The sequence below is a fragment of the Canis aureus genome, chromosome 22 (genome assembly GCF_053574225.1).
Source record: "Canis aureus isolate CA01 chromosome 22, VMU_Caureus_v.1.0, whole genome shotgun sequence".
NCBI lineage: Eukaryota > Metazoa > Chordata > Mammalia > Carnivora > Canidae > Canis > Canis aureus.
The window spans coordinates 40,122,604-40,149,137 of NC_135632.1; the positions used below are offsets into that span (position 1 = coordinate 40,122,604).

The following is a 26,534-nucleotide window of genomic DNA, read 5'->3' on the forward strand; positions in this document are numbered from 1 at the left end:
ATGCACTCTGTTGCCTCTTATGGCAACTGTATTGTCCATTCTTTGGGCACAAACTCTGTGTCCCATTCTGTCTTTGCCATTCCTCATTGGGTGGCACCCTCAGCCCCCATGTCCCACAGCCCCACTCTCTGGGCCCTGTGTAGAGCTTCCCACACAGGGCATGCTTAGTACACATAGGTTGAAATGAAAATCAGGTTTTTCGGTACCTCTTGTGGAACATCCGTTTCTGCCCAGGTTATAATTACATGCACACGTCTTCTTTTCCTATGAGGCCAGAGGATGTCAGACTTTATCTGTAAGGGCCACATAGGAAACATTGTGGGCTCTGTGGCCCATACGGTGTGTGTCACAACCACTCAAATCTGCTGTTAACAGCACCAAGGCAACCACAGATGGCACACAAACGAGCAGGGGGGCCTGGCTTCTAGTACAACATTTACAAAAACAGGCAGTTGGCTCTTAGTTTGCTGATCCCTGAACCAGATTATCAGCTTCTGAAGAGGCAGTCTCTGTCTTATCTGCCCCGTACGGAGCAGAGTGCCATGCAAGAGCGGGGCCCCCACGAATGCCTGCATAGGGATAAGTGAAACAAAAGGCGGAAACTTGAGCAGCACATATGCAGACATACTGACCCACCTCCACTCCCAGGTGCACATCCAACAGAAATGCCTGCACATGGTCACCAAAGGACATGCGCCAGCATGGCCACAGCAGCACCATTTGGGGTGGCCGCAGACTGGGAACTGCCCCATTGCCAATCAATAAGAGAACGGCTGAAAAAAGCTATGCTGTGTATTCACGCAGTAGAATGCAGTGCAGCAAGAAAATAAATATGCTTTATGTAAAAATACAACTAAATCTCACAAACATGATGGCAAATTGAGACAGAAACACAAATGGTGACTTACCGTACAATTCTAGTCACGTAAAATTTAAAAACAGGCAAAGCAAATACCTGTGTTGTTAGAAGTCAGGGGAGTGGTTACCTTTGTGGGGGTGGTGCCTGGGAGGGCGTCCGAGGTGGCTTTCTGGGGGCACTGGTTATGTTCTGTTTCTCCATTAGGGTGCTGGTTACAAGAGTATGTTCAGTTTGTGGGAATATCACCAAGCCATATACTTAGGACCTGCATACTTTTCCATGGGAATCTTATAGTTCAATAAGGCATTTGATTTTAAAGGGGGGGGGCAATTTGTCCAAACAGTATTTAAGCAGAGCCTCCAATCAACCACCCTAATTCTCTGGCTGGTGCTCCCCAACTGCTGCTTCCTACTAACCCCAGCCTGGGCTCTGGCTCCTCTAAACGGGAGAGTGGAAGTCTGGAGCCTTCTTTCATCTCTGGCAGTTGGGGCAGGAGAGCAGGGGCTGGGGCTGGGCGGGAGCCTGCGGAGCACTCTGAGGGCGTACTGGGGGGTGCTGCCGCCCCCCTCACCTTTGCGGCATCCTCATCAAGCCCAGTGTGTGACAGGCACCCCTGGGCTTCCCCATCTCCTTCACAGAACATCGTAGCAGTGGGAGCCGGGTTCTGCGACGGCCTTCACAGCGGGGACAACACCAAAGCGGCTGTCATCCGCCTGGGGCTCATGGAGATGATCGCCTTCGCCAGGATCTTCTGCAAGGGCCAGGTGTCCACGGCCACCTTCCTGGAGAGCTGCGGCGTGGCCGACCTCATCACCACCTGCTACGGAGGCCGGAACCGCAGGGTGGCCGAGGCGTTTGCCAGAACTGGGAAGGTAGCCCCTGGCCTGTCCCCCCGCCAGCCCATCTGCCCTAACTTGAGACCCCTGGGCTGGGGCGAGCCGCCCGCCAGTAAAGATAGAGGCCAGCATTTGTCATTTGCTGGGCATATCCTGTTGACATTTGTCTGCTTTCGCTTCAAAGTACCTCCACCTTAGCCTTTTAGCTTCTATGTCTCTTTCCATTGGCTTGCAGCAGAGGATGGCAGCTCCGCCCCCGCCCCCAACTCGCCTCTTGAAATAAGTGATTCTCTATACTTCTTTTTTTTTAAAGATTTATTTATTTATTTGAGAGAGTGTGTGTGCATGCACACAGTGGGGGAGGGGGAGGAGCAGAGGGAGGGGTGAGGAGAATCTCGAGCAGACCCCACTTTCAAGCACAGAGCCCAACCTGGGGCTCAGTCTCATGACCCCGAGATCATGACCTGAGCCCTAAACCAAGAGTCAGACACTTAACTGACTGTACCACCCAGGCGCCCCCACTCTCTAGTCTTTACAATAGGGTTTTCGTCCTTGTTTTTAAGACCATTGAAGAATTGGAGAAAGAGATGCTGAATGGACAGAAGCTCCAAGGACCTCAGACTTCTGCCGAAGTGTACCGGATCCTGAAACAGAAGGGGATGGTTGACAAGTAAGTCCCCCCACTGTCCCTGAGCCCACAGAAGGGCCACCCCCTGCCCCCTTCACGACCACCAGCCCTGTGGGTACATATGGGCATGGCTGAGTGTGGAACTCCACTGGAATAGTTCTGCCCTTAGTGTGAGGAACATCTTCCTGCCCTGAAAATGAGTGTTGATACGAACTAAACTCAAGTTCAGGGAGAAGAACTCAATTCTCTCTCTTTTTTTTTTTTAAAGATTTTATTTATTTATTCATAGACACACAGAGAGAGAGAGGCAGAGACACAGGCAGAGGGAGAAGCAGGCTCCACACAGGGAGCCCGATGTGGGACTCGATACTGGGTCTCCAGGATCACACCCCAGGCTGCAGGCAGTGCCAAACCACTGCGCCACCGGGGCTGCCCTCTCTCTCTCTCTTATTTTTTTTTTTTAAAGATTTTATTTATTTATTTATTTATTTATTCATGAGAGACAGAGAGAGGCAGAGACACAGGCAGAGAGAGAAGCAGGCTCCTTGCAGGGAGCCTGATGTGGGACTTGATCCCAGGACCCTGGGATCACACCCTGAGCCGAAGGCAGACGCTCAACCACTGAGCCACTCAGGCATCTTTTTTTTTTTTTTTTTTTTTTTTTGAGAGATAGAGGGTCTGTGCATGTGAGGGGAAAGGGGAAGTGGCGGGGAGAAGGTGCCAGGGGAGAATGGCAGAGACAGAAAGAGAATCCTAAGGAGGCTTTACACCCAGTACAGAGCCCGATGAAGGGCTTGATCCAGGACCCTAAGATCATCAGCTGAGCCAAAATCAAGAGTGAGATGCTCAACTGACTGAGCCACCCAGGCACCCTAAGAAGAACTCAGTTTTATAAAGCATGTTAGGAAACATGAAGTTTGAAGTTCTAGTTTATCCTGCAGGGTGTTTGGTAAGAGCTACATGTCATAAGTTTTGAATTAAAAAAAAATATATTACCTTGTTATTTGTTTTAAAAAGATATAGTCTTGTTAATAAAAAGTCAAACAATTCAGAAAAGAAGAGAATTACCCCAGAATTCTAGCACTGGAAGTGACCCGTGTTAAGGTTTGGGGAGCAGCTCTGCAGTCTCTGTGTCCCATGGATGGATGGGTGCATCCAGCCTCCACTGCCCCACTGGGCTGGTCAGCTATTAAAGGTGGGCTTGGGATAGTTTGATTTGCCCCAGATCAAGGAAATAAACCCTGTAGCACCACAAAAGCTGCCAGCCTCTCTGCGGCTGCCCTGTGGCCCTCTATCTTGCTCATTTGCTGAGCCGTCTTCCATAACCTTGATGGCAGCGACACCACCTAATAAATGCACACACAGCATACTCTGTGGGTCGTTGGCTCCTCAGGAGGGAGCGGGGAGGTTTGCTTGCCCGGGAGAGGAGGGAACTAGGCGGCTGAGCAGACACTGCCATTTGTGGCCAACAGTGCACACTCGTCTCCCTGAGCCAGTGATGGTTATAGGCGTGTCTGCTTGTTCTCTGGTGTGTCTCCCTCCTCCTCAGGTCAGTGCACGTGTCTCTTGGTCCTGACCACATGCCTTTACCTCCCCTACACTCAGCTCTCCTCTCTGGACCAGTACAAACTGATCAACCCATAGAGTTCCCTGTGGCAAGTTGAAAATGAGGGCAGACAGGACATTTGTCTTCCTTCTTTCATTAGCATTATATTTTTCTGAAATGGCTTTCAAAACCAGCCAGGCAGAGATGGAAGTCATAAACAGGCCTCCAGAAGAGGAGAATTACCGTTAAATCATGACTAAAAGGAAAACACCTCCTAGGTGCATGGTTTTCCCTACATACTTCAACGGCAAATGGTGATGTGTTTGAGTGTGGTGGGGCTACTTTAATAAACACTGAGTAGTTATCAGGAATTTTTTTTTAAAGTCTTTAGAAAATACTTGAGTGCTAGTGGATGATAATTGTCTCCCAATCATGGTTTTAAAGTGGCACCTGTGTGCGACCATGGGATGTATTTGATAGGCTTCTATGAATGGATGAGTTGGCTAGTGTTATATTCATCATGGAACTTGGGGAGGCTGTAGACTGGAACTGGCATTCTGGGATCAGTACTGCCTGTTTTTAAAAAGCAGGTGTTGGAGCGCCTGGGTGGCTCAGTCAGTGAAGCATCTGCCTTTGGCTCAGGTCATGATCTCAGGGTCCTGGGATTGAGCCCTGCATCAGACTCCCTGCTCAGCGGGGAGGCTGCTTCTCCCTCACCCTCTGCACCTCCCCCTGCTTGTGCGCTCTCTCTCTCTCTCTCTCTCAAATAAATAAAATCTCTTAAAAAGCAGGTGTAGGGGCACCTGGGAGCCTCAGTCAGTTAAGTGTCCGACTCTTGGTTTTGGCTCAGGTCATGATCTCAGGGTCCTGGGAGTAAGCCCCCTGTCAGGCTCCGAGCTCAGCCTGAAGTCTGCTTGAGATTCTCTCTTCCTCTCCCTCTGCCCCGCCTGCTCGTGCTTTCTGTCTCTTTCTTAAATAAGTCTTAAAAAAAGAAAAGAAAAAAAAAGGCAGGCGTAATCAAGCAAGTGAAACTTGGCTCTGAGCAGATACCCTTCCTCCGTCTTGTCCCATTTTCTTTCTTCTGTTTAGAAACTAAACAGACTGTGCCTGTGCTTAATGAGGTCACTGCCCGTTTGAAGGGGACATGGTTTCTCCAGGTTGCAGTATAGACGTCTATAGGGGCTCTCCCTTCCCCTGCACCCACCTCCCAGCGCTGCTCAGGCAGCCCCTGAGCTCTGCAGTTCTCCCTTGGCATTACCTCTTACCTTGATTTTTTTTTTTCCCCTTGTCATCCCAGCCATCACTGCCCAGGTCTTCCTGTCTTTTCTTCTCTGTGGCTAACAGAAAGAGAAGTGAGCAGGCGACAGCACCTACGGCCACCTTGCGGCTTCCCAGCCATGTGGTCTTGGACAGGTCGTATTCTTATCTGTGCCCCAGTTTTCTTTACCCACCAAATAGAACTAATGGACCTGATGATTGCCATGGTGCCTTCCAGCTCGAGTATTCTAGTTCACAGGCCTTCTGCTCATCCAGAATGAGGAGTCCTTAGGTTGGCATTTGGGGCAGCCCTCTCGGTTCTGTACCAACTGAACTTTCTAACACTTAGGTCCTGTAACTTTCTACAACCCCTTCTTCAGTTGAAGCAGATTTCCCTTTGCCCCAATACCTCCTTCTCAGACTTCTGTGTGCATCTGTCCTCCTGCTGTTGGGCCTGCCTGGATGTACAGGTCAGCCCTGACCACCCTTGAAGCGGCCTGGGCCTGTCCTCAGAGCCGCCTTCATCCATACCCTTCAGATGCAAATAACTTTCCTGCCTTGAACATATTGTTTACACAAGTGGTCAGCAAAGTTTTTCTGTAAAGGACCACATTGTAAACATTTAGTCTTTGCAGCTTGCATAGAGCTCTCTGTTGTATATTCTTTTTTTTTTTTTTTTCCTTTTATGGCCCTCGAAACATGTAAGAATTGTCCTCATCTTGCAGGCAGTACAAAACAGGCCATAGGTCAGATTTGTTTCTCAGGCTGTGGCTTGCTGACCCCAGGTTTGTTTGTTTGTTTATATTTTTATTTTAAAGAGATGTTATTTATTTATTCATGAGAGACACACAGAGAGAGGCAGAGACACAGGGAGAGGGAGAAGCAGGCTCCCTGTGGGGAGCCCGATGCAAAACTCGTTCCCAGGACCCCAGGATCACACACTGAGCGAAAGGCAGAGAGACGTTCAACCACTGAGCCACCCAGGCATCCCTGAGTCCAGGTTTAGACAGAACTGCTGCTCAGGTGCTGTGGCTTCTTACATGAACATACAATGTTACTTTCATTCTTCAGATTTGGAGGGGGGAGCCCATGCTCTCGGTTAAAAAAAAAAAAAGAACTTTGAGTCCTAGAAAAAGGCACACAGTGAAAAATGACTCCAAATCCCCACGGTAGATGCAGGCAGCTGTCTGAACTGTTAGTATGTCCTTCTTTTTATGTAATGGGTGCTGTGCTCTGCGTTGTGCTCTGCCCCTTGCTTTTCCTCACTTGAAGGCGTGATTCGAAGATCATGCCACATCGGCACCAATAGATCTCATTTAATGGCTACAGAACATTCCACTGTGTGGGAGAACCACAGTTTATTTAGCCAGTCTCCTCTGGATAGACAGTAAAGTTGTCTGGGTTTCTCTGCTGTTACAAAATTTGCTTGATTTTATTCCCTTGTGCATGCATCTTTATGAGCATGTGTGAGAATCAGGTGTTTGTGTTCATTTGCTAGGGCTGCCATAACAAAATACCACAGGCTGAGGGGCTTGCACAGCAGAAATTTACTTCTCATGGGCTAGAAGTCTAAAGGTCAAGGTGCCAGCAGGTACCTTCTTCTGAGGCCTGTCTTTTTGGCTTATAAATGGCCATCTTCACCCCGGGTCTTCATGTGGTCTTCCTTCTGTCCACGTGTGAGTCCTAATCTCCTTTTCTCATAAGGACATCAGTCATATTGGGCTAGGGCCCATACTTATGGACCCCCTTTTAATTTTCTTCTTATAAGTACTGAGGATTAGGACTTCATTGGATAGATTTGGAGGCTGGGGGTACAACTCAGCCCAGAACAATGTTGTAAGCTCTCTGAGGACATCCTGCACCTGGTTGAAGCCTCTCACATCTTAAGTCCTTAGTAGCCATTAGTGGGCTGGCTGATTGATTGGCTGATGCCTATATTTTTCATTGAAATACTGTCTTTTGCCCTCCTTTCACCTCTGATCTCATTTAGAGAGCTCTCCAAACTGATCTAATTGGCCTTGTAGTATTTTATGCTGTATAAAATAGCATTTAGATGAGCAGGATAGCCTAGTGGTTGAATGTTGGCTCCAGAGTCAGAAACTGTGACTCAGTCTCCTTATCTATGGAATGAGGATAAGGAAATTATCCCCCTCATAGGGTGGTTGTGAGGATTAAACAAGTTCCTTAGAAATTCCAATTTCCATAGAAATTCCCTCCCCCGCCCCCCATACTCCCAATCTCATGTTAGCTTCTAATCTACACAATCCATTTTGGAAGCTCTGTTTATGAAAGCCAGGAGTGGTTTTGGCTGCAAGAGCAATGCCCAGTTAAAAATGCCTTGAGCAATAGGGTTATTTTTCTCATAGAACAAGGACTCTGGAGGTCATTATTGGTGTTGGCACAGTGCCTCTAGATTAGAATCTCAGTGATACTGTTAGTATTCCCTCAGAATCTCAAGATGACTGCAGCAGCTCCATGCATCACATACACAGCTGCACTCCATGACATGGAGCAGGTACAGTCAGGGGGAGCAGAATTTTCCTCCAGTGCCTCTCAAGGAGAGGAGTATCTTCCCCCAAAGCCCTCAACAGAGATGTTGAGTCCTGCTCTCTAGAACTTGTTTCCTTGGCTAATTCTGGGAGGAAGAAAGGCTGGGAAACTGAGCCTTAGGCCATTTGCAACACTGGTAAAAAGTGAAGGGGGTTAGGCATGGCTTTGGGTGGCCACTCATCACCTGCCACCCTGCTTTGGGGACACATAAGTTGTTCTCATCGTAGGATCAGGAGAACTAAGCCATGGAAAGATGATCGAGCTGAAATGTGCAGGCTCTAACTCCCATTCTCAATAGTTCATTGAACAAATACTTGCTGAGCACCTGCCCCCAGCCATGCGCTGTGCCAGGCCCCAAGGATGCAGAGGTGAACAAAACATCTGAGGCCCTGTCCTTTAGGAGCTTGCTAGGACCTATTTGGCCATCGTGTGGCTGTGTATATAAACTGTCCCTTACTGCACACCCACCATGTGCCAAGTTATACTCTCTGTATGTTACATGTAAGTCACTTAATACTGTAGACCTTAACACAACAGGTCTTGGGCAGCCTGGGTAGCTCAGTGGTTTAGCGCCATCTTCAGCCCGGGGTGTGATCCCGGGGGTCCGGGATCGAGTCCCACATCGGGCTCCCTGCTAGGAGCCTGCTTCTCCCGCTGCCTGTGTCTCTGCCTCTCTCTCTGTGTCTTTCTTGGATAAATAAATAAAATTAAAAACACAACAGGTCCTGCCGCATTTTACAGAGGGGTTATGAAACTTGCCCAGAGCAGATAAACTGTGGGGTCAGATTTGACTGTCCGCCTGACTCCAAAAAATAAAATATTCTGTACCTAAAAAAAACCCACAGTGATAGACATATGACCTATCAGGGTTATTTGCTATTCTTAAATTAAGTTGTCATTATAGAATTCCAACTAGATAATTTTCAGAATGGCTTTTAAGATGCTATTGATCCTGTCAAGCTCATTTTGGGTTGAGTGTGTGTGTGTGTGTGTGTGTGTGTGTGTGTGTGTGTTTAAAAGCCTGATTGAAATTACCTTTGTTATTTCCTTAGTGATATCTGCTGTTTAAAATACTTGATGAACCAGCTGCACCCTGGGATACTGCTGTCTTTTCTCACAATAGATTATTAACCCTTCCCTTTATACCCTCAGCCATTTCAAACTTTCATTTATATCTGTGTTCACATCTTAGAAGAAAAGGCAAAATAAACCCAGCTTCCAACTTGAGATCAGTGCTCTGCTAATTGTGGGTGCCCACGTTGATTCTTGCAGGAGTGTTCCAGACCCGAACTATTTATGGTGATGTGTGGGCTGCCTCATCTTTATCCTTGGATGATCCCTTTTGGAGAAGGGAGAGCAATACCTCCTTGCAATTTAAAATTTATTCTCCAGTCTCTTAAAATATCGACAGAAACTTGGATTCATTCCAGACTTGACCAAGAGTCTACGCTACAACTCTTCACATAAATGATCAGAGGTGCCCCTGCAGGAATTACCCTGTGACTTGTTTGTAGTCTGTGTACTCCAAACAAGTAGGTGAAGGATGGTCTAGGTCATACCAACACCTTAGAGCCACAGTGCAGAGGCTTTCTGCCGATCAAATAGGAGTATAGAAGGCATTCGCTTTATTGTCCAATGTAGCACACCCATCTACAATCTGATCGGCAGAAGAGGAAGACTGATTTGTTCTGTAAGGTAAGCCAGATGGCCTAACTTGTCTTTTTCACATTTCCTCCCAACCAGGTTCCCGTTGTTTACTGCAGTGTATCAGATCTGCTATGAAGGCAAACCCGTTCAAGAGATGTTGTCTTGTCTCCAGAGCCACCCAGAGCATGTATAAAGTGGCTGGTGCAGCGTGTTGGGGAACGCGCTGCCTTTCTGATCAGTCTTTTCCGTTCAGATGGAAACAGACTGGGCAACACAATGTTCGCTTGACCATCATCTCGTCATGGGTGCGGATGAATTTTTACCAGTTCATTTTTGAACTGCAAGAAGCAGTTCACTAGCTAAGATGTGGTGGGCAACAAATAGACACATGTGTGAGCGTGTGAGTCTGCGTTCATTTCTCATGCTGTGGATGTTTCTATGAACCAAAATTAAAGGTCCTTTTTAAAAATTACTTTTGAAATTTTCCCACCATGGTAACTTAGAAGGATGGGAATGAATCTCAGCTAAATTTTTTACATCAGCTCCATATGCATTTGAGTGAAGAGTTTTTTTTTCTTCTTCTTCTTCTCATTCTCTTAATGTTAAAACTGAACCAGCATTAACATGGTAGAACAGAGGCGTGAGTGTGTTCAAAGATCAACATACTGTAACTTAAACTCTATCTCAAAGCCAGCATAATTAACTACTTTGATTGTGGGTTGGTCTTTTTTTAACAATTAGAGATTTTTAATTAGATGATCCACTTATGTATCTTCCTCTTTGCAGTTTTCTGCATTTTTAGCCTCTTTTCTCTTCATTAGCTGCCAGAATGTGCTTCTCCTAAAGGCTCAGCAGTGGCGGAAGGCAGAAAATGCATCTGGGATTTTCCTGCTGTGACCAGCACGTTCTACTGATTAATGACCTTTGGATGATGCTTTTTGTTAGGTAGTCCTTTTGTGCAAACATTTCCTGTAAGCCTCACAGATCCACTGAGATGGGACTCCTATTATTTCCTCTTTTGAGTTGCAGTCACTGGTCACCTGGGGAGTCGGGGCAGAGCTGGCTGTCAAGTCCAGTGTTCCTCCACCCCACCAGGGTGCCCAGACCCCATGCATCACTGGGCTGACTTGACCCCCAGCTAATTGGCTGTGGCAGATGCCATGTACAGCCTTTCCTGAGTCCATGGCAAGGCTTCCTGCAGCTGAGATTTGCATGGGTTGTTGCCTAGATGGATGCCACTCAAAATGTCGTCCTCCCATCAGCTTCACTTAGAGTCTCTCATAAATGCAGGTTCCCAAGTCCCACTCCAGAGCTCCAAAGTGGGGTAAGGTATCTATTCTTTAATATGTCTTCCATGTATTCCTGATGCTCACTACAACTTGAGAACCACTACTTTAGAAATTTTACCTACATTGGCATTTCTCAAACCACATGCCATAGGAAATGAGCATCCTGGGATCCCATGGTTGTTCTAGGTGTTCTCTGGCAAGGCCAAGTGCGTTTGGGGAAAGCTGCCTCAGCACACCCCTCCTGAAGGTGTAGAGTGTATATTAGCATATCAGTAGAACATGTCGAACCCAGAGAGTTCCAAATACATTAGACTATGAAGATTCTTTTTGGCAAAGAAACTTGCCAAGTTTTCAAGGGAACACTGCTCTAGGCTGAGGTGACCCGAGGACAGCTCAAGCATACCCTTCACTCCTCGGAAAAGTTAGGATGAAGAACTACCTACCTGTGGTATTGTTAGCTATGAACTTTTACAGTTCAGGCCTGCAATGAATCTTTGATGAAGCTTTAAGGTGACACTGTCAAGTACAACCATGTAGATGTCAACCTCGCTGAAACGCACATTATGTCAAATAAGTGCTTTTAATTCTAGAATTAGAATGGGAATTACTGTATCTTCTTAAAAGAGATTGATTTCAGGACAGCATTATAGTTACCTTACATAGCACTTGGTAAGTGTTAAGGGAATATATGAATGTCACTTATATATTCATGGATTTTCACTTTGTGAGATTTTGACTTTTTTTTTTTTTTTTAATTTTTCAGCTTGGGACTTTTTTCCTTCTATACCTGAAATGATTGTAGAATAGATTTTTGTGGGAATTTAAAAAACTCAATCCAAAACATTCTGGGGGAGGCATTTTAAATCCTCATACACAGAAGTATATGAAAGCACATGAAATCCACAATTTTCATTGATTTTAGTGCCACTGTTAATCAATTTTTGCTTGTCTCATGATTAATCTTTTTAAAAATGTGTACATAGATAACAAAGTGTTACTTTTAAAGATACTTAAAGGGCTGTAAGCTAATTGTGGTGTCTGTTAAGTGGGATAATTAGATGTGAAGAGTTAGGATTTTGTTTTACATATATTCTCATCTGCATTCAGCTTCCTACTCTGAGTTTTGTACTTGACTGTTTTTTCTTTATGAGTGTTCTCTTGCCAGTCTGGTCTGCTGACTATATCTTTTGAACATACTTCTGATATCCTGCATATTATGGAAAGAGGCAAATTTTATAAGTTTGTGCTCTGCTAACTGTAGATATTTATTACTCTACGAGTTATCTATTTTTGTAAGCCTGTGGTCCATCATTTATTTTAATTCTCATTTCTTACTAATTATGGTAATAGGGAGGGAGACATCTAGAGGAAAAGCCTAATTTGTACTACTTCAGCAAATCTGTGAATGTAAAAACTTCACTGTTGCCTTGCTATAATCCAACCTACTATATAATGTGGAACAAATATCTGTCTTGAAATCCATCCTAGCAGGTTGAGTTGAGCTAAACTCCTTCTGGTTTTTCATCTAACTAAAACATGGCCCCATGGCATCAGCCCACGGAGTGATGAGGTGCCTGTGTACAAAGGGATCTTTCGTTTTTCCACCACTTCTAATCTAAGAGCCTTTTACTTACATGTGTACTGTATCTGTTTACAGACTGTAGGTGGATATAATTTAAAGGCTTGATTTAATAAACATTTAATGCCCCAAACCTGTGCTACTGGCCCTTTTTTTTTAAGTGGTTCTTTTTTTTTTTTTTTAAGATTTATTTATTTATTTATGATAAACATATATATAGAGAGAGGGGCAGAGACAGGAGGAGGGAGAAGCAGGCTCCATGCCGGGAGCCTGACGTGGGACTCGATCCTGGGACTCCAGGATCGCGCCCTGGGCCAAAGGCAGGCGCTAAACCTCTGAGCCACCCAGGGATCCCCTGGCCCTTTTTTTTAAAAAAAAATAATCAGCTTAGTTAAGAGTTTATCTAGCTCAGCTCTTTTTTTCCTGAATTGTGTTGCATGAACAAAAACAAAAAGGTAATTTCTAAAAGAAAGATTTCGTCTCTAATCCCACTCCTCAAACACGTCAATTTCCATGTCTTCTTCCCATTGCTTGATGACATTTTTATATAATCATAATCGTAGGGTGGAGGCCTTCCAGTTCCAGCTACACAGTGGAGTAATATATTTGAAATCCACACTACCACCACCTCAAATACCTAGTAAAGCTAGTAAGATATGACCAGCATATATAACCAGATCTAATCTCACAGGAATGTGAGGGAAATGCCCAGGAGGTTAAAATAATTAGGGACTAACCAGAGCAGTAAAGTCACTGAGTGGTTCTGTGGCTTTCAGAGGAGGGTGTGGAAACCTCTCCATTGTCTGAGGGTTTATATTGTAAAGTCAGTGCTAGAACAAGAGCTTTCCAAGGGCTACCCTGTCAGGGAAAGAAATGGGCTAGAAAACCCATGGATAGGGACAATCAAGGAAGGGGTTCCAGTGGAGAAAAATGTGTCTGCTGAAAACTTATGATCATGAGTCCAGCACCATCAACAGGTTTTGGGTTTGAATTTTAATATCCAGAAAATCACAAACAAAAAGAAAAAAAAAGGAACATACCCACTTTGGATCCAAGCTGCACAGGCTTTCCAGAAGTAAGGTCCTATTAAATATGCCCTTTAAAAATTAGAAAATAGGGGATCCCTGGGTGGCTCAGCGGTTTAGAGCTGCCTTTGTCCCAGGGCATGATCCTGGAGTCCCGGGATCGAGTCCCATATGGGGCTCCCTGGATGGAGCCTGCTTCTCCCTCTGCCTGTGTCTCTGCCTCTCTCTGTGTGTCTCCCATGAATAAATAAAAATAAAATATTTAAAAAATAAATAAAAATTAGAAAATAATGGCAAAATAACAAGTGTTGGCCAGGTTGTGGTTCTACTGCTCTGGTTGTCAGTTCCCTCCTAGAATTCTATTTATTTATTTTTAAAAGATTTTATTTTTAAGTAATCTATACCCAAGATGGGGTTCAAACCCACAACCCCGAGATCAAGAGTTGCACGCTCTCCCCACTGAGCCAGCCAGGTGCCCCTGGAATTTCATTTTACATAAACAAACCTATACTCTCATATGCTTACCCATTTTTCAATTTTTCTTAAGATTTTATTTGACAGCATTGAGAGCGTGGCAAAGAGAGAAGGAGAAGCAGGCTCCCCACTGAGCACAGAGCCCAATGTGGGCTCCATTCCAAGACCCTAAGATCATTACCTGAACCCAAGGCAGACCCTTAACCAACTGAGCCACCCAGACTGCCCCCCATCCCCATTTTTCTACACAAAGTAGAGCTTACTAGATATAGTGCTCTGCACCTTGCTTTTTTCACATAACATTCCATCTTAACAGTCTTTCTTATCACCTGCTTGTTTTAAACTGCCTTTTAAAAAACTTTTTATTTTGAAATAATTATAGGTTCAAAGGAGTTGCAAAGGTAGTACAGAGAAGTTTCACATCCCCTTTACCTAACTTACCTGACTATATCAACCCTTAGTTTTTGAAAGTGTATGTTAAAATAATAGTAGCAAAGTACATTCAGTACTATTCTAGAGCTTTGTATGTATGAATTTATTTAATCCTCAAAATTTGTCATTCCTCAATACAGAAGGGGGAACTGAGATACAAAGAAGGCTAAAGAACTTGGCAAAATCACATAGATCGTCATTATTAAAGGTAGGATTTGAACTCAGGCAGTTTGCCTTAAGAGTTTGTTACACCACCTTTTTTGAGGAATAGCTGTTTGTGGTTTAGCAAAATCAATTTTCTGCAAATTTACACACAAGTCCTATGTTCATGTGTGTATAATATTTATTTTTTTATTTTTAAAGATTTTATTTATTTATTCATGACAGACTCACAGAGAGAAAGAGAGGCAGAGACAGGCAGAGGGAGAAGCAGGCTCCATGCAGGGAGCCCGACGTGGGACTCGATCCCAGGTCTCCAGGATCACACCCTGGGCTGAAGGTGGCGCTAAACCACTGGGCCACCAGGGCTGCCCTGTATAGGATTTTAGAATACTGTTCTAAAACTTTTTAAACTTTAAAAGGCTTTAAGTAATCTCTGCACCCCATGTGGGGCTCGAACTTACAATCCTGAGGTCAGGGGACACATGCTCTACCAATTGAGCCAGCCAGGCACCCCTAAAACTTTCTTTTATAGACTTATTGAAGAATATGAATCTCTCATGTCCCTTAAAGATCAGCATATTTTATTTATGACTAGTCCATAATTTATTGCAGATGAATATTTAAGTTGTTTTCTCCATTTCTCTTTTTATAATAATTGCTGCAGTAAATAGCCTTGCACATGGGTCTCTATGAGTAAATCTAAAGGATAAAGTCCTAGAAGTGGAAATGCTGGCTCAGAGGCATGTGTGTTTCATATTCTAACAGACTGCCAAATTAACCTTCAAAAGGATGGCTTCAATTCCTGCCTCGGACTCATTTTCTTTTCTAATTACTTCCATAACCTCTATTAGGGATTCCTTTATAATAGAGACCTGCAGTGAACCAATAAATCCAAAAAATGTGCAATTTTGTATTCATCAAGAATTTAGAAGTCTCTCCTACCCATTTCACAGTAAAGTAAAATTTTGTTCAAAACAACAATTTTGTTAAAGTAGCTATCTTAAGTAACAATTAGTTGTTAATAGTTGGTGGTGCTAAAGGTTTATACAGGCACAGAATGGGTCATTAAGTTAGCCAATTACAAGGAATGTTGAAACAAGAAACATTCATAAAAAAAATTTTTTTTTTAGGGCAGCCCCGGTGGCGCAGCGGTTTAGCGCCGCCTGCAGCCCAGGGCGTGATCCTGGAGACCCTGGATCAAGTCCCGCGTCAGGCTCTCTGCATAGAGCCTGCTTCTCCCTCTGCCTGTGTCTCTGCTACTTCTCTCTCTCTCTGCATATCTATGAATAAATAAATAAGATCTTAAAAAATTTTTTTAAATACCACACATTCACTGTTTAAGCCAAATCCCAGAGGCTCTTGTTCAAAAAACAAGCTGAAAGGGGTTAAGATGCTCCTTTGAGAACATTCTGGGTTCCAGTGAACTATGACACGCCTGTCCACTAGAGGGCTCTCTTTCTAGGCTGTCGGCAGTCTGCAAAAAACCACATCACTCCTTTCCCTGTTCCTGTGATTTTTGGTCAAGCGTTTAGAAGGCCATGCATTTCTTATGAACTCAGCTGAGTTGGTGCTAGGCAGTTGTCCAGGGTCTATCTTTCATTTCAACTTCTTAACTCAAAACCGACCACAAATTTTGATGCACAGCAGTTTTATTTATACCCTGGCCTGTATCCACTTACACATCCGATTTTTTTTTTTCTCCTGGATCTCTTTCCCTTCCATGATATTGGACACTCACTTATGTCTGTCTTTTCAAAATTCCTCTCTTCTTCTCCCTCGTGTTCTGACACATTCTGACCAAAGCCGAAATATGCTGCCTGCTTTTTCTTTTAGGAAAGATTGCAGGAACATACTGGGGGAAATACTGCCAAGGATGGGCCTTCCATGCTCTAAAGAAGTTTCAGCAAGGAGGACAGTATATAATGAAAGAAAAAACCTCTTTGCATCCTGATCTTCCCTCTGGGTTGCCTGTCCATTATCTTTGGAGGAGTCTGATTTTCATTTAGAGACCACTTCTTTAGGAAGCTAATGAAATGTAAGCTTCAAGGTCTCTTACTTGTGCTAGTCCCATCTATGGCCCTGTTCCTTTGTTTCCTTAAATTTGTGTTCTTTTTCTTAAAGAGAGATCACCTCCTGCCCCCAAGTTATGGAAGCTGCTGGCCCCCGTAAAATGAGTCCACATCTAGTTTCAAGGCTTTGGAGTCAGGTGGGGATTCAATTTCTGAACTGTGTGACTTTGGGCAAGTTACTTCACCTCTGTAGGCCTTTAATTTTCTTATCTGCAGTAGTGGCAGGTTTCTTGAGAAGTCAAAAAACACATGCTTTGCTTTTCACTGTTCCCTGAACACATTAAGAAACTTCAAGGGAGAAAGAATCTGGGAAGAAAAAGAAAAATCCGTATTTGGTTTGAATTGCTTAGGGCCTTCTATAGGAAGATGACTGGGGGCAAGAGAACATTTTAGACTACAGATCAAAAGGGAATGAGGAGTGGAGGTGTTGTCTGGGTTAGGCACTTACGAAGTCAGAGCGGAGTGAAGGAGGTATCTATGAGGTACAGAAGGAAGGGGGGTGGTTCCGGGGCCCAGAAGCAACTAAATAAGATAAAATCGAAATGTCCATGGGAAAGCCTGGACAGAAGTTCACATTTCCTTTCTTCAAGGAACTTATGAATCTTGCATCCTGTTCCTTCTTAGGATTTACTCAATCAGGGACCCGTTCTCATTTTCTTTCTAGCTTTACTGGTACAACTAACAATGATTGTATATATTTAAGGTGTAACTTTTATTCTAGGTACATATATATTGTGAAATGCTTACCACAATCAAGCTAGTTAATGTATTCATTACTTCATATAGTTACCTTCTTACCATAGTAATGGTGACGAAAAACTGCAAGACCTACTCTCTTAGCAAATTTCAGCCATACAGTACAGTATTATTAACTACAGTCCCCAGAACTTAATCATCTTATTACTAAAAGTTTGTATCCTTTGACCAGCATATCCCCATTTCCCCCTCCCAGTCCCTCACCACCACCACTCTACTGTCTGCTTCTATGAATTCATCTTTTTCAGATTCCACACCTAAGTGAGATCATACTGTATTTGCCTTTCTGTTTGGCTGATTTTACTTAGCATAATGCCCTCCGGGTTCATCCATGTTGCTGCAAATGGCAAGATTTCCGTATTTTCATGGCTGAGTAATATTCAGGGGTGTGTGTGTGTGTGTGTGTGTGTACCACATCTTTTTATCTATTCATCTACTGACAGATACTTAGCTTGTTTCTGTTTCTTTGCTATTGTGGAAAATGCTGCAATGAACATGGGGGTGCAGCTGTCCCATTATATTTCCTTCAGATATATACCAAGAACTGGGATTGCTAGATCCTATGGCAATTCTATTTTTAATTTTTTGAGGACCCTCCATGCTGTTTCCCATAGCAGCTGTACATTCCCACCAACAGTGCACAAGGGTTCCTTTTCCTTCACAACCTCGCCAACACTTCTTGTCTCTTCTATAATAGCCACAGTAGTACAGGAGGGTGCTATCTCACTGTGGTTTTGATTTGCATTTCCTCGATGATTAGGCATGTCAAGCACCTTTTCATGCACGCGTTGGGTCCTGTTCTCATTTGATTCTGCAGTCAAAGTGTGAAAGCCATTGGGAGTCCATGTAAAACAAATTGTTGCAAATGCCCAGAAGAGTCACTTGAGGGCAGTACTGCACACTGCACTCAACCCACATCACTGAATAGCAGACGCTTGTTGAGGGCACATAAGGGGTGAAAGGAGCTTGGCTGACCCTGGGAAGTCAGGGCAGGCTTTCCTGAGGAGGTGACCCTTAAACCATATATTAGGATGCAGTAGAATTGAAAAGGGGAAGGAGAAGTGTTCTAAGTAAAGGAAACAGCATGTGCTAAGGCCCTGTGATGGCAGAGGGCCTAGTGAGTAAGGGACAAACAGATAGCATGGTAGGAGCTGAGAGAGTGGGACATGGAGGGAGATAAGGGCTAGAGCTAAATTTCTAGATTCTGCTAACATTTATTCAGAAGCTACTATGTGCCAGGCACTTTCCCATAACTTAATTTACTTCAGGTCATGGGGCATTAAATCTGTTTTACAGGGGCACCTGGATGGCTCAGTGATCTGCCTTTGGTTCAGGTCATGATCCAGGGTCCTGGGATTGAGTCCCACATTGGGCTTCCCACAGAGAATCTGCTTCCCCCTCTTCCTGTGTCTCTGCCTCTCTCTGTGTGTCTCTCATGAATAAATAAATATTTTTTAAAAAATCTGTTTTACAAAGGCATGGCTACCACCAACCTTTCCTCCAGCCTCCTCTCCTCCCCCAGAGTGTCCCCTACTCCACTGGATCCTACTTTTCCCTCAATGCATACATAAGTCAATTCTCTCCTGCAGTTGAATGTCACTGATCTTTGTGTGCATGTGTTCTGTCTTCCTGACTAGATTGTATCTCCCTGAGCCAGAAAGTTCTGCTGATACCTCAAGTGTGTCCAATATCTAGCCCAGAGCTGATGTCTAGGGGACGCTCTGTTCCCCTTGGTTTCTGTCTGACAATAATGTTGACAGACAGACATAGCACAAAGACATGGTGATGTGCAGATGTCCATCATGGCCCCAATTCCGTACCCCTCCCTGAATCCATGCCCTTAGCCATGAGGCTCTACAGTTGGCATCTATTCCCCATCCCCCCAAATCAGTGCTTGCGCTGTGACTTGCTTTACCAATTCAATGCAGCAGAACTGATGGTGTGTGTGCAGGTCCAAGTAATATACTTATTTGTAAAATTGACTTTCTCCGGTACCTTTGCCCTCTTTAGTCTTTCTAGGAGATTAAACATTTTTATTACACAAAATAGCTCAAATTCATTTATTTTTAACTGTAGTCCAATTTTCTGTTATATGAATAAACCCCAATAGAGTTATCCATTTCCCTATTAATGGCATGTGGGTCATTTGGATTTTTTTTTTTCTAATACAGAAAATAGTAGGAAAATGTTCCTATGCATGCCTTCTGTATATATTGGCAGGACTGGGCAGCCCCAGTGGTGCAGCAGTTTAGTGCTGCCTTCAGCCCAGGGCGTGATCCTGGTGACCCAGGATCAAGTCCCACATCAGGCTCCCTGCGTGGAGCCTGCTTCTCCCTCTGCCTGTGTCTCTGCCTCTCTCTCTCTCTATCTCTGTGTCTCTCATGAATAAATAAAAATCTTAAAAAATATATGTATATATATATTTGGCAGGACTTTCTCAAACGTATACAGTGGTAAGTCACGGGGTATGCACACTTCAAGATTGCTGAAATAGCGCTAAATTGTTTTCCGAATATTTTGAAACAATCTATTCTCCGACCAGCAATACATGAGAATGCTCCCTGTTCCAGATTTAGGATCAACATTGTTGTACTAATTTTTGTAGTCTCTTTGCCAATCTGATGGGTCTGAAGTGGTATCTGGTTAACATTTTAATCTATGTTTCCCTGATTTCCAAAGAGGTGGAGCCTCTTTCCCTATGTATATATTGGCCCTTCCGGTTTCCTCTTTTGTGAATGCTCTATGCTATCCTCTATTTTCTCATTGGGTTGTTTGCCTTTCTGGTTTTTTTAAAGATAGGTGCTCCTGGGCAGCCCCGGTGGCCCAGCGGTTTAGCGCCACCTTTGGCCCAGGGCATGATCCCAGAGTCTGGGGATCGAGTCCCACATCGGGCTCCCTGCATGGAGCCTGCTTCTCCCTCTGCCTGTGTCTCTGCCTTTCTCATAAATAAATAAATAAATAAATAAATAAATAAATAAATAATCTTAAAAAAAAAAAGATTGCAATTCTGTTTAGCAAAACTGATGGGATGGTTCTCTGGAAAGGGCCCACATGTCCCTTTTCTAAGGAATTGGGTTGTGATGGCCAGTTCCGCCTTCTGCTCTCTGACCTCCCTCTCTGACGGGGTGTTCAAAGCTCTGTCGACAAAGATGGTCTATGTTTCTATGAAAACACAGCTGAAGCCCCTGCAAAGGGCCTGCTGCCAAGGATGCACTAGTTTTTCTTGGTTCATTTTCAGTATCCAGCTTTCAAACTTGCTCTGCAGGGAATGGCTACCACTTTCAGCAGTGTTTACCCAATAATGGCATCTCCGTTGCTCCTGCCAACAGATTAAATACAGGAAGAACAAACATCTTGGGCAGACACCCGGATTTATCTCTTTTTAAATAAACCCAATCCTGATTTTATCTTCGCTAAGGAAGCTGCAGCAGCAACAAGCAAAAACCAGACCTCATTCCCTCCCCCTGCTCATCTCCCTGGGGATTTGCTCCCTCTCAATGGCTTCCTAATATGTGTCTCTGTCCCTGTCACATCACTGGGATCTCAGGGCAATAGCCATGGTATCCACCTCACAGGCCAGAGTGGGCAGTACGGCTCCACCTTGCATATCTGTGAAAGGCTTTACCAGCTCACTGGGGGGTTGTCTCTGTCTCCTGGGCATGTATAATCCTGCCCCACATCTGTGTCACCTAGCGTCACAGGGATGTCCCAGCCCTGTGGCTGAGGCCACTTCTCCCAGTTAAAGGAAATAGGAGGGAGGGGAAGGAAGATATGTTTGTCCTGGACATCCTGTCATTATCCAAGTCACAGACACGTGTGAGGGCTCTGAATTTTCTGTCTACACTATTTTCAGCCACCTCTGAGGTGCTATGCTTACTGAAAGGAGTGACTGCAAGAATCAAAGGTCCTGAGGTTCCTGAAATCCACACCGAGCAGGGTGCTTATGGGTGTCAAATAGCTTCTTGGGTTCCCTCCACGGGGAGCTGAACTGCTAAGCTGTTCACTTCAGCCACTCTCTCATACTGGGCCAAGGAACCCTGCTTTGTTTTCCAGGTACTAAGTGTTAAATCTCTCATGTATGTGATACTCCTCCTAATTCCAACTCCAGGACATTGCCCTATTGTTTACAGTAGACTCCTTGGAGGTTTTTAATCCAGTAGAGAGTTCTGGAACCTGGGCAATTCAAGGTATGAGCCTCAGTCTGAGAGAGGACAGATCTTGTCTGACTCAGCATTTTTTTTCTTTTTTAAGATTTTATTTATTTATCTGAGAGAGAGAGAGGAGCAGGAATGAGAAGGGGGGAGGGGCAGAGGGACCCTCCCAGGACCCTGAGATCATGACCCGAGCTGAAGGCAGCTGCTTAACCAACTGAGCTACACAGGTGCCCCTGACCCAGCATTTCAAAGCTCTTTCCATGGGGCTAATTCTGTATCAACAGAAGCCAGCAAAACATGCCCAGTGGTGCGAGACCTGGGGCCTGCCATCCGCAATTACTCGTGTTTTGATCTTGGCTAAAGACTTTTGCTTCATTTGCTGGTACACTGCCTCTCTGATTACATTACAGGTCTGCACCCCTGTGTGCATCTGCGTGTGCGTGCACATCCTTTGCAAATAACAGCCTGTGCTTTTCTTTCTGCCAGTCCCTACCTACCCCCCATCATGCCCTTCTAATTTTTTTAAAAACTGGTTTCATTCCTTTAAATTAGAACTCCAATAAATAATTCAGTAACCTGAGCCTGATGTTCCTGCTTCCTGGAGGTGGGAGCACGTGCATGATACTATTTGCTGGTGATTTCCACCGAAGCGTGTTGAGCCATTTGCAACAAGATTTGTCTTCCCTTCAGAACAACCTACCACAACTTCTGAGAAGTCTCTGATGTCCTTTGCACACCCCAGCCTGTGTGCTCCTGCATGCGCTCGATTGACAAGGATTTGATGTGAACACCATTTTTTTTTCCACTTTGGTGCTTGTATCTGCAGAAGAGTCTGTGTTCTTGTCAGTTCAGAGGGCTGACTTCTTTGTTGGCTTCTGTTATAGGACCTTTTCAAACAACAGCCTGAACAGTGTGTGTGTGTGTGTGTGTGTGTGTGTGTGTGTGTGTGTGTGACAGACAGAGACACAGAACGTGAAACAGTGTCCCATGATTTCATTTGTTCATTCTGCCTAAATTTCTAGGTCTTTCTTCTCTCCCTTTGCCTCGCCTACATGACACTATCTCTCTTTCTCCCTCTTGCTTGTCTTCATTTCTAACCACCACATCCAATCTCACTCTCCTTAACTGACCTAAATATAGAACATTACATATAATTCCAAACTAATTGAACTTACTAAGTTTTAGTGTTCTGTTTTAAATGGCAGCAAAATAGAATAATTTGTCTTTTTTTCCATTAAAGAAGGAGAAGGGGTGGTAATTAAAATGCTTTCTTTTCTCAAAAATTTTAATACCATATATATGGTCTTCTTGTAAAAAAATTTTGATCACCCTATATGATCCCACTCTTTTCATTTTACATTAAATCAAGAACATTTTCCCATACCATCAAATATTCTTAGAAAATGTATTTAACTATTTAAAGCTGATGGCATTTTAGTGTTTTTTTTTTTATTTTAGCATATACAACTTAATTATAGGCATTTGTTGAATTGCCAGTACTAGAATTATAGGGCTTAAAGGGTATATTTTAAAAGCTCTCAATAAATATAACCAGTTGTCATGCAATCCTGCAGGTGGGCAGCCCATCTAGCTGGCATTGAGCAATATCTTGGAAAAATACAACTGTTATTGTTATTATTGTTAAAATACACTTCTTAAATTGTCCATTTAATAAGTGAGAACAGTATCTTGATATTTTAACTTGCATTTTATTGATTACCAGTGAAGTCAAAACTGAGAGATAATAGCATTTAGAAAAAGAAAGACGTTTACTTGTAAGAAATATGAGACACTCAGAAGGACCTGCTCATTAAATAAAAAACACACTGGTCGGGCAGCCCGTGTGGCTCAATGGTTTAGCGCCGCCTTCAGCCAGGGCCTGATTCTGGAGACCCGGGATCAAGTCCCATGTCGGGATCCCTGCATGGAGCCTGCTTCTCCCTCTGCCTGTATCTCTCTGTCTCTCTGCCTCTCATGAATAAGTGAATAAAATCTTAAAAAAAAAAAAAAAAAAAAAAACAAACACTGGTCATTAAGTCAAACACTGCAAAATTACCAATGTGATTGAATTTACAGTTGGTATGTTCATGACTGAAACCCAGTAATTTTCTTACAGGGCTATCATTTCTGCAAAAATTGTGGCCAGTCTTCAGACAGCAGCATTGCAAAAGTCAGGGATAAAGTTGTTTGCAATAAGCAGTCAGCAACTTACAGAAAATGCTCAGGTGTGTTCATTTATTTGGAAGACTAAAATTAGACAGGGTTGAAAGTGTTTATTGTCCCTTAACCATGGGACGTAAAGGATGTGCATAAAATAAGATCAGGTCTTCTTTTTGGAACTGCAAATTTCTGTCTTTTGCCCTATTTAACTTTATTGAGGTTCACTTTTTGTTTATTGAGTTTTACTTGCTGTATGTTAAAAATCCATTGCTGGATATTGCCAAAAAATATTTCTTGTGTCAGGGTGCCAAGGTGGCTCAGTTGATTAAGTGTCTGACTCCTTATTTCAGCTGGTTTGTGATCTCAGGGTTGTGAGATTGAGCCCTGCATCAGGCTCATGTGCTGGGTGTGGAGTCTGCTTGGGATTCTCGTTCTTCCTCTCTCTCTCTCTCTCTCTCTCTGTCACCCCATCCCCTAACACATGAGCTTTCTCTCTCTTAAAAAAAAAAATTACATTCCTTATATTTTCTTGTAATACTTTTTTTAAAAAAAGATTTTATTTATTTATTCATGAGAGACACACAGAGAGAGAGGCAGAGACACAGGCAGAGGGAGAAGCAGGCTCCATGCAGGGAGCCCGACATGGGACTCGATCTCAGGTCGAGTGTATATATATATATATATTTGAGAGCAAGAGAGAGCACTGGCAGGGGGAGTAGCAGAAGGAGAAGGAGAAGCAGGTTCCCCACTGAACAAGGAGCTGACACAGGGCTTGATCTCAGGACCCCGTAACCATGACCTGAGCTGAAGGCAGATGCCTAACCAACTGAGCCACCCAAGCAGCCCTCTTGTAATACTTTTAATAGTGCTGTGGGTTTATAATTGTGCTGTGGGTTTTTTGGAACGATTCTGACTAAAAATCATCAGCAATTCCTATCCACAATTCAAGCTTACCTATTGGTAGTGGCAGATTGGTGGCTGAGGGCCAGAGACCTGGTGAAAACTAAATTAAGGTGAACGAAGTAAGGAATGGGGACAGATCCTGAGGGATAGAGTTGAGTGGGTTTGTCATGCTCTTCTGATGACAAGGAATACAGATTTTCTTAGGCTACCTGTTCCAGGTACTATTACTCTGTAACAAATTACACCAAATTTTGCTGATTAAGCAACAACCATTTTATGATCTCATGGATTCTGTGAGTCAGCAAATGTGAGCAGGGCTCAGGCTGAGCAGTTCTCACGGTGCTGAAGTCACTCAGTGGTGCTCAGCTGGTAGATGGGTTGGTCTGGATCCAATATGGTGCCTTGGTGGGGATGACCGGATGGCTAGTCTCAGCTGGGACAGTCTACTAGACAGCCTACATGTGACCTATTCAGATGGCGGTCTCAGAGTTGTCAGATTTCTTACATGGTGGCTCACACTTCCTTGAGTGAAGATCTCAAGACAACAGTTTGGAAGCTGTACGGCTTTTCTGACATAGCCCTGAAAGTCACATGGTATTACTTGCACTGCATTCTTTTTTTTTTTTTTTTTTTTTTTTTTTTTTAGATTTATTTATTTATTGGAGAGAGAGAAAGAGAAAGAAACGGGGTGAGGGGCAAAGAGAGAGGGAGAGAGAGAATCCTCCCTGCTGAGCCTGGAACCTCATGTGGGACTCCATCCAGGGACCCTAAGATCACGACCCGAGATGAAATCAAGAGTCAGCTGCTTAACTGACTGAGCCACCCAAGCACCCCACTTGCACTGCATTCTGTTGGCTACAGCTCAAGGTCAAGGAGAGAGGAATTACAAGCCAGATCCCAATGGGGGAGTGGTGAGGTCACACTGAGGAGAGAATGTGAGATGGAGATATTATTGCAGCTGTCTGTAGACAATACAATGTACCCTACTGCTAAGAAAATGAGGATTTATTATAAAAACACAACGACTACAATTAGGAAAACACTAGAATGGAAGCAGGGCAGGACTAGCACAGCTGGTCTGTGACTGTGTGCAGATCTGCTTGGGTCCCTGTCTGGCTCACTGTCTTCCTCAATTTCCTTTAGTCCCTACTCTTCCCTCAACCGTCTCCAATTCTCCACCTGTGACCTACCACAGCCTCTCCAGCCTTATCACGCTTTCCCCAACATGTCTTAGTTCAAATTCCTGAGAGAGACTCTGATGGGCTCAGCTCATATTCCTCAGCAGCTGCTGATCCAGTCATGGGAGGAGCTGGTGCCAGCTGGAAGTGAAGGGGGCTGGGCAGATCACATTGCCATTGGTTTTCACACTGGGTTGCACATTTAAATTACCTGGGCAGCTTTCAAAAACCATACTCGGGGCAGCCCTGGTGGCCCAGTGGTTTAGCGCTGCCTTCAGCCGAGGGCATGATCCTAGAGACCCGGGATCAAATTCCGCATCAGGCTCCCTGCATGGAGCCTGCTTCTCCCTCTGCCTGTGTCTCTGCCTCTCTCTCTCTCTCTCTCTCTCCATACCTGTCATGAAAAAAAAAAAAAATCTTTGAAAAATAAAATACTCATGACATGGGTCCCATCCCTAGATGTTCTGGTTTATTAAGTTTGGGATCACAAACTTATTGGGATCAGGGATATTCTTTAACTATATGGTACCCATGCTTCTCCCACAATTGGGGAGTGCTGCTGCTGGCTGTGATACTCTGGGAATGACTCAGGTATGAACACAAACTTGCCCAAGAGTATTGTTTACCACATAGGGAAAGAAAAACAGGTTTTTCTTGTTTTTTGGTTTTTGTTTTTTTTTTTTTTTGTCTTTGAGTATGTGTTGTATTTTTTTGTTTTTCACAAATAAAATCTCAACGAATTTGCAAGCTGAGCTAGAAAGCAACCCAGAGACAACCAAATATGACATATCCATTTATAGACATGGAATAGGGTGACCAGTTCATCCCAGTTGGCTTGGGACTGTCCCAGCTTTAATACTGAAAGCCCCACCATGTCCTCAGGGAAATCTCTCAGACCCGGGCAAACCAAGACGGTTGGTCACCCTCTATGTAAACTCTATACCCATTAGCAGTCACTGTCCATTGTCCTCTGCCCTCAGCTGCTGGCATCACTTATCTACATTTTGTCTGTATGGAAATGGCTGTTCTG

General features: G+C 44.1%; 1 protein-coding gene across 2 annotated transcripts in view; it reads left to right on the forward strand.

The window, feature by feature from the left end:
- Window positions 1-26,534, forward strand: part of GPD1L (glycerol-3-phosphate dehydrogenase 1 like) — a 109,652-nt gene that overhangs the window by 50,633 nt on the left and 32,485 nt on the right. The window contains exons 6-8 of one of the 2 annotated variants that reach the window (XM_077865552.1): window positions 1,498-1,731; window positions 2,259-2,365; window positions 9,420-12,324. In XM_077865552.1, the coding sequence (XP_077721678.1) occupies window positions 1,498-1,731; window positions 2,259-2,365; window positions 9,420-9,516 (438 nt within the window). In that variant the 3' untranslated portion in view covers window positions 9,517-12,324. Of the gene's footprint in view, window positions 1-1,497; window positions 1,732-2,258; window positions 2,366-9,419; window positions 12,325-26,534 lie in introns of those variants that run through there. The other variant, XM_077865553.1, reaches the window with a different exon arrangement.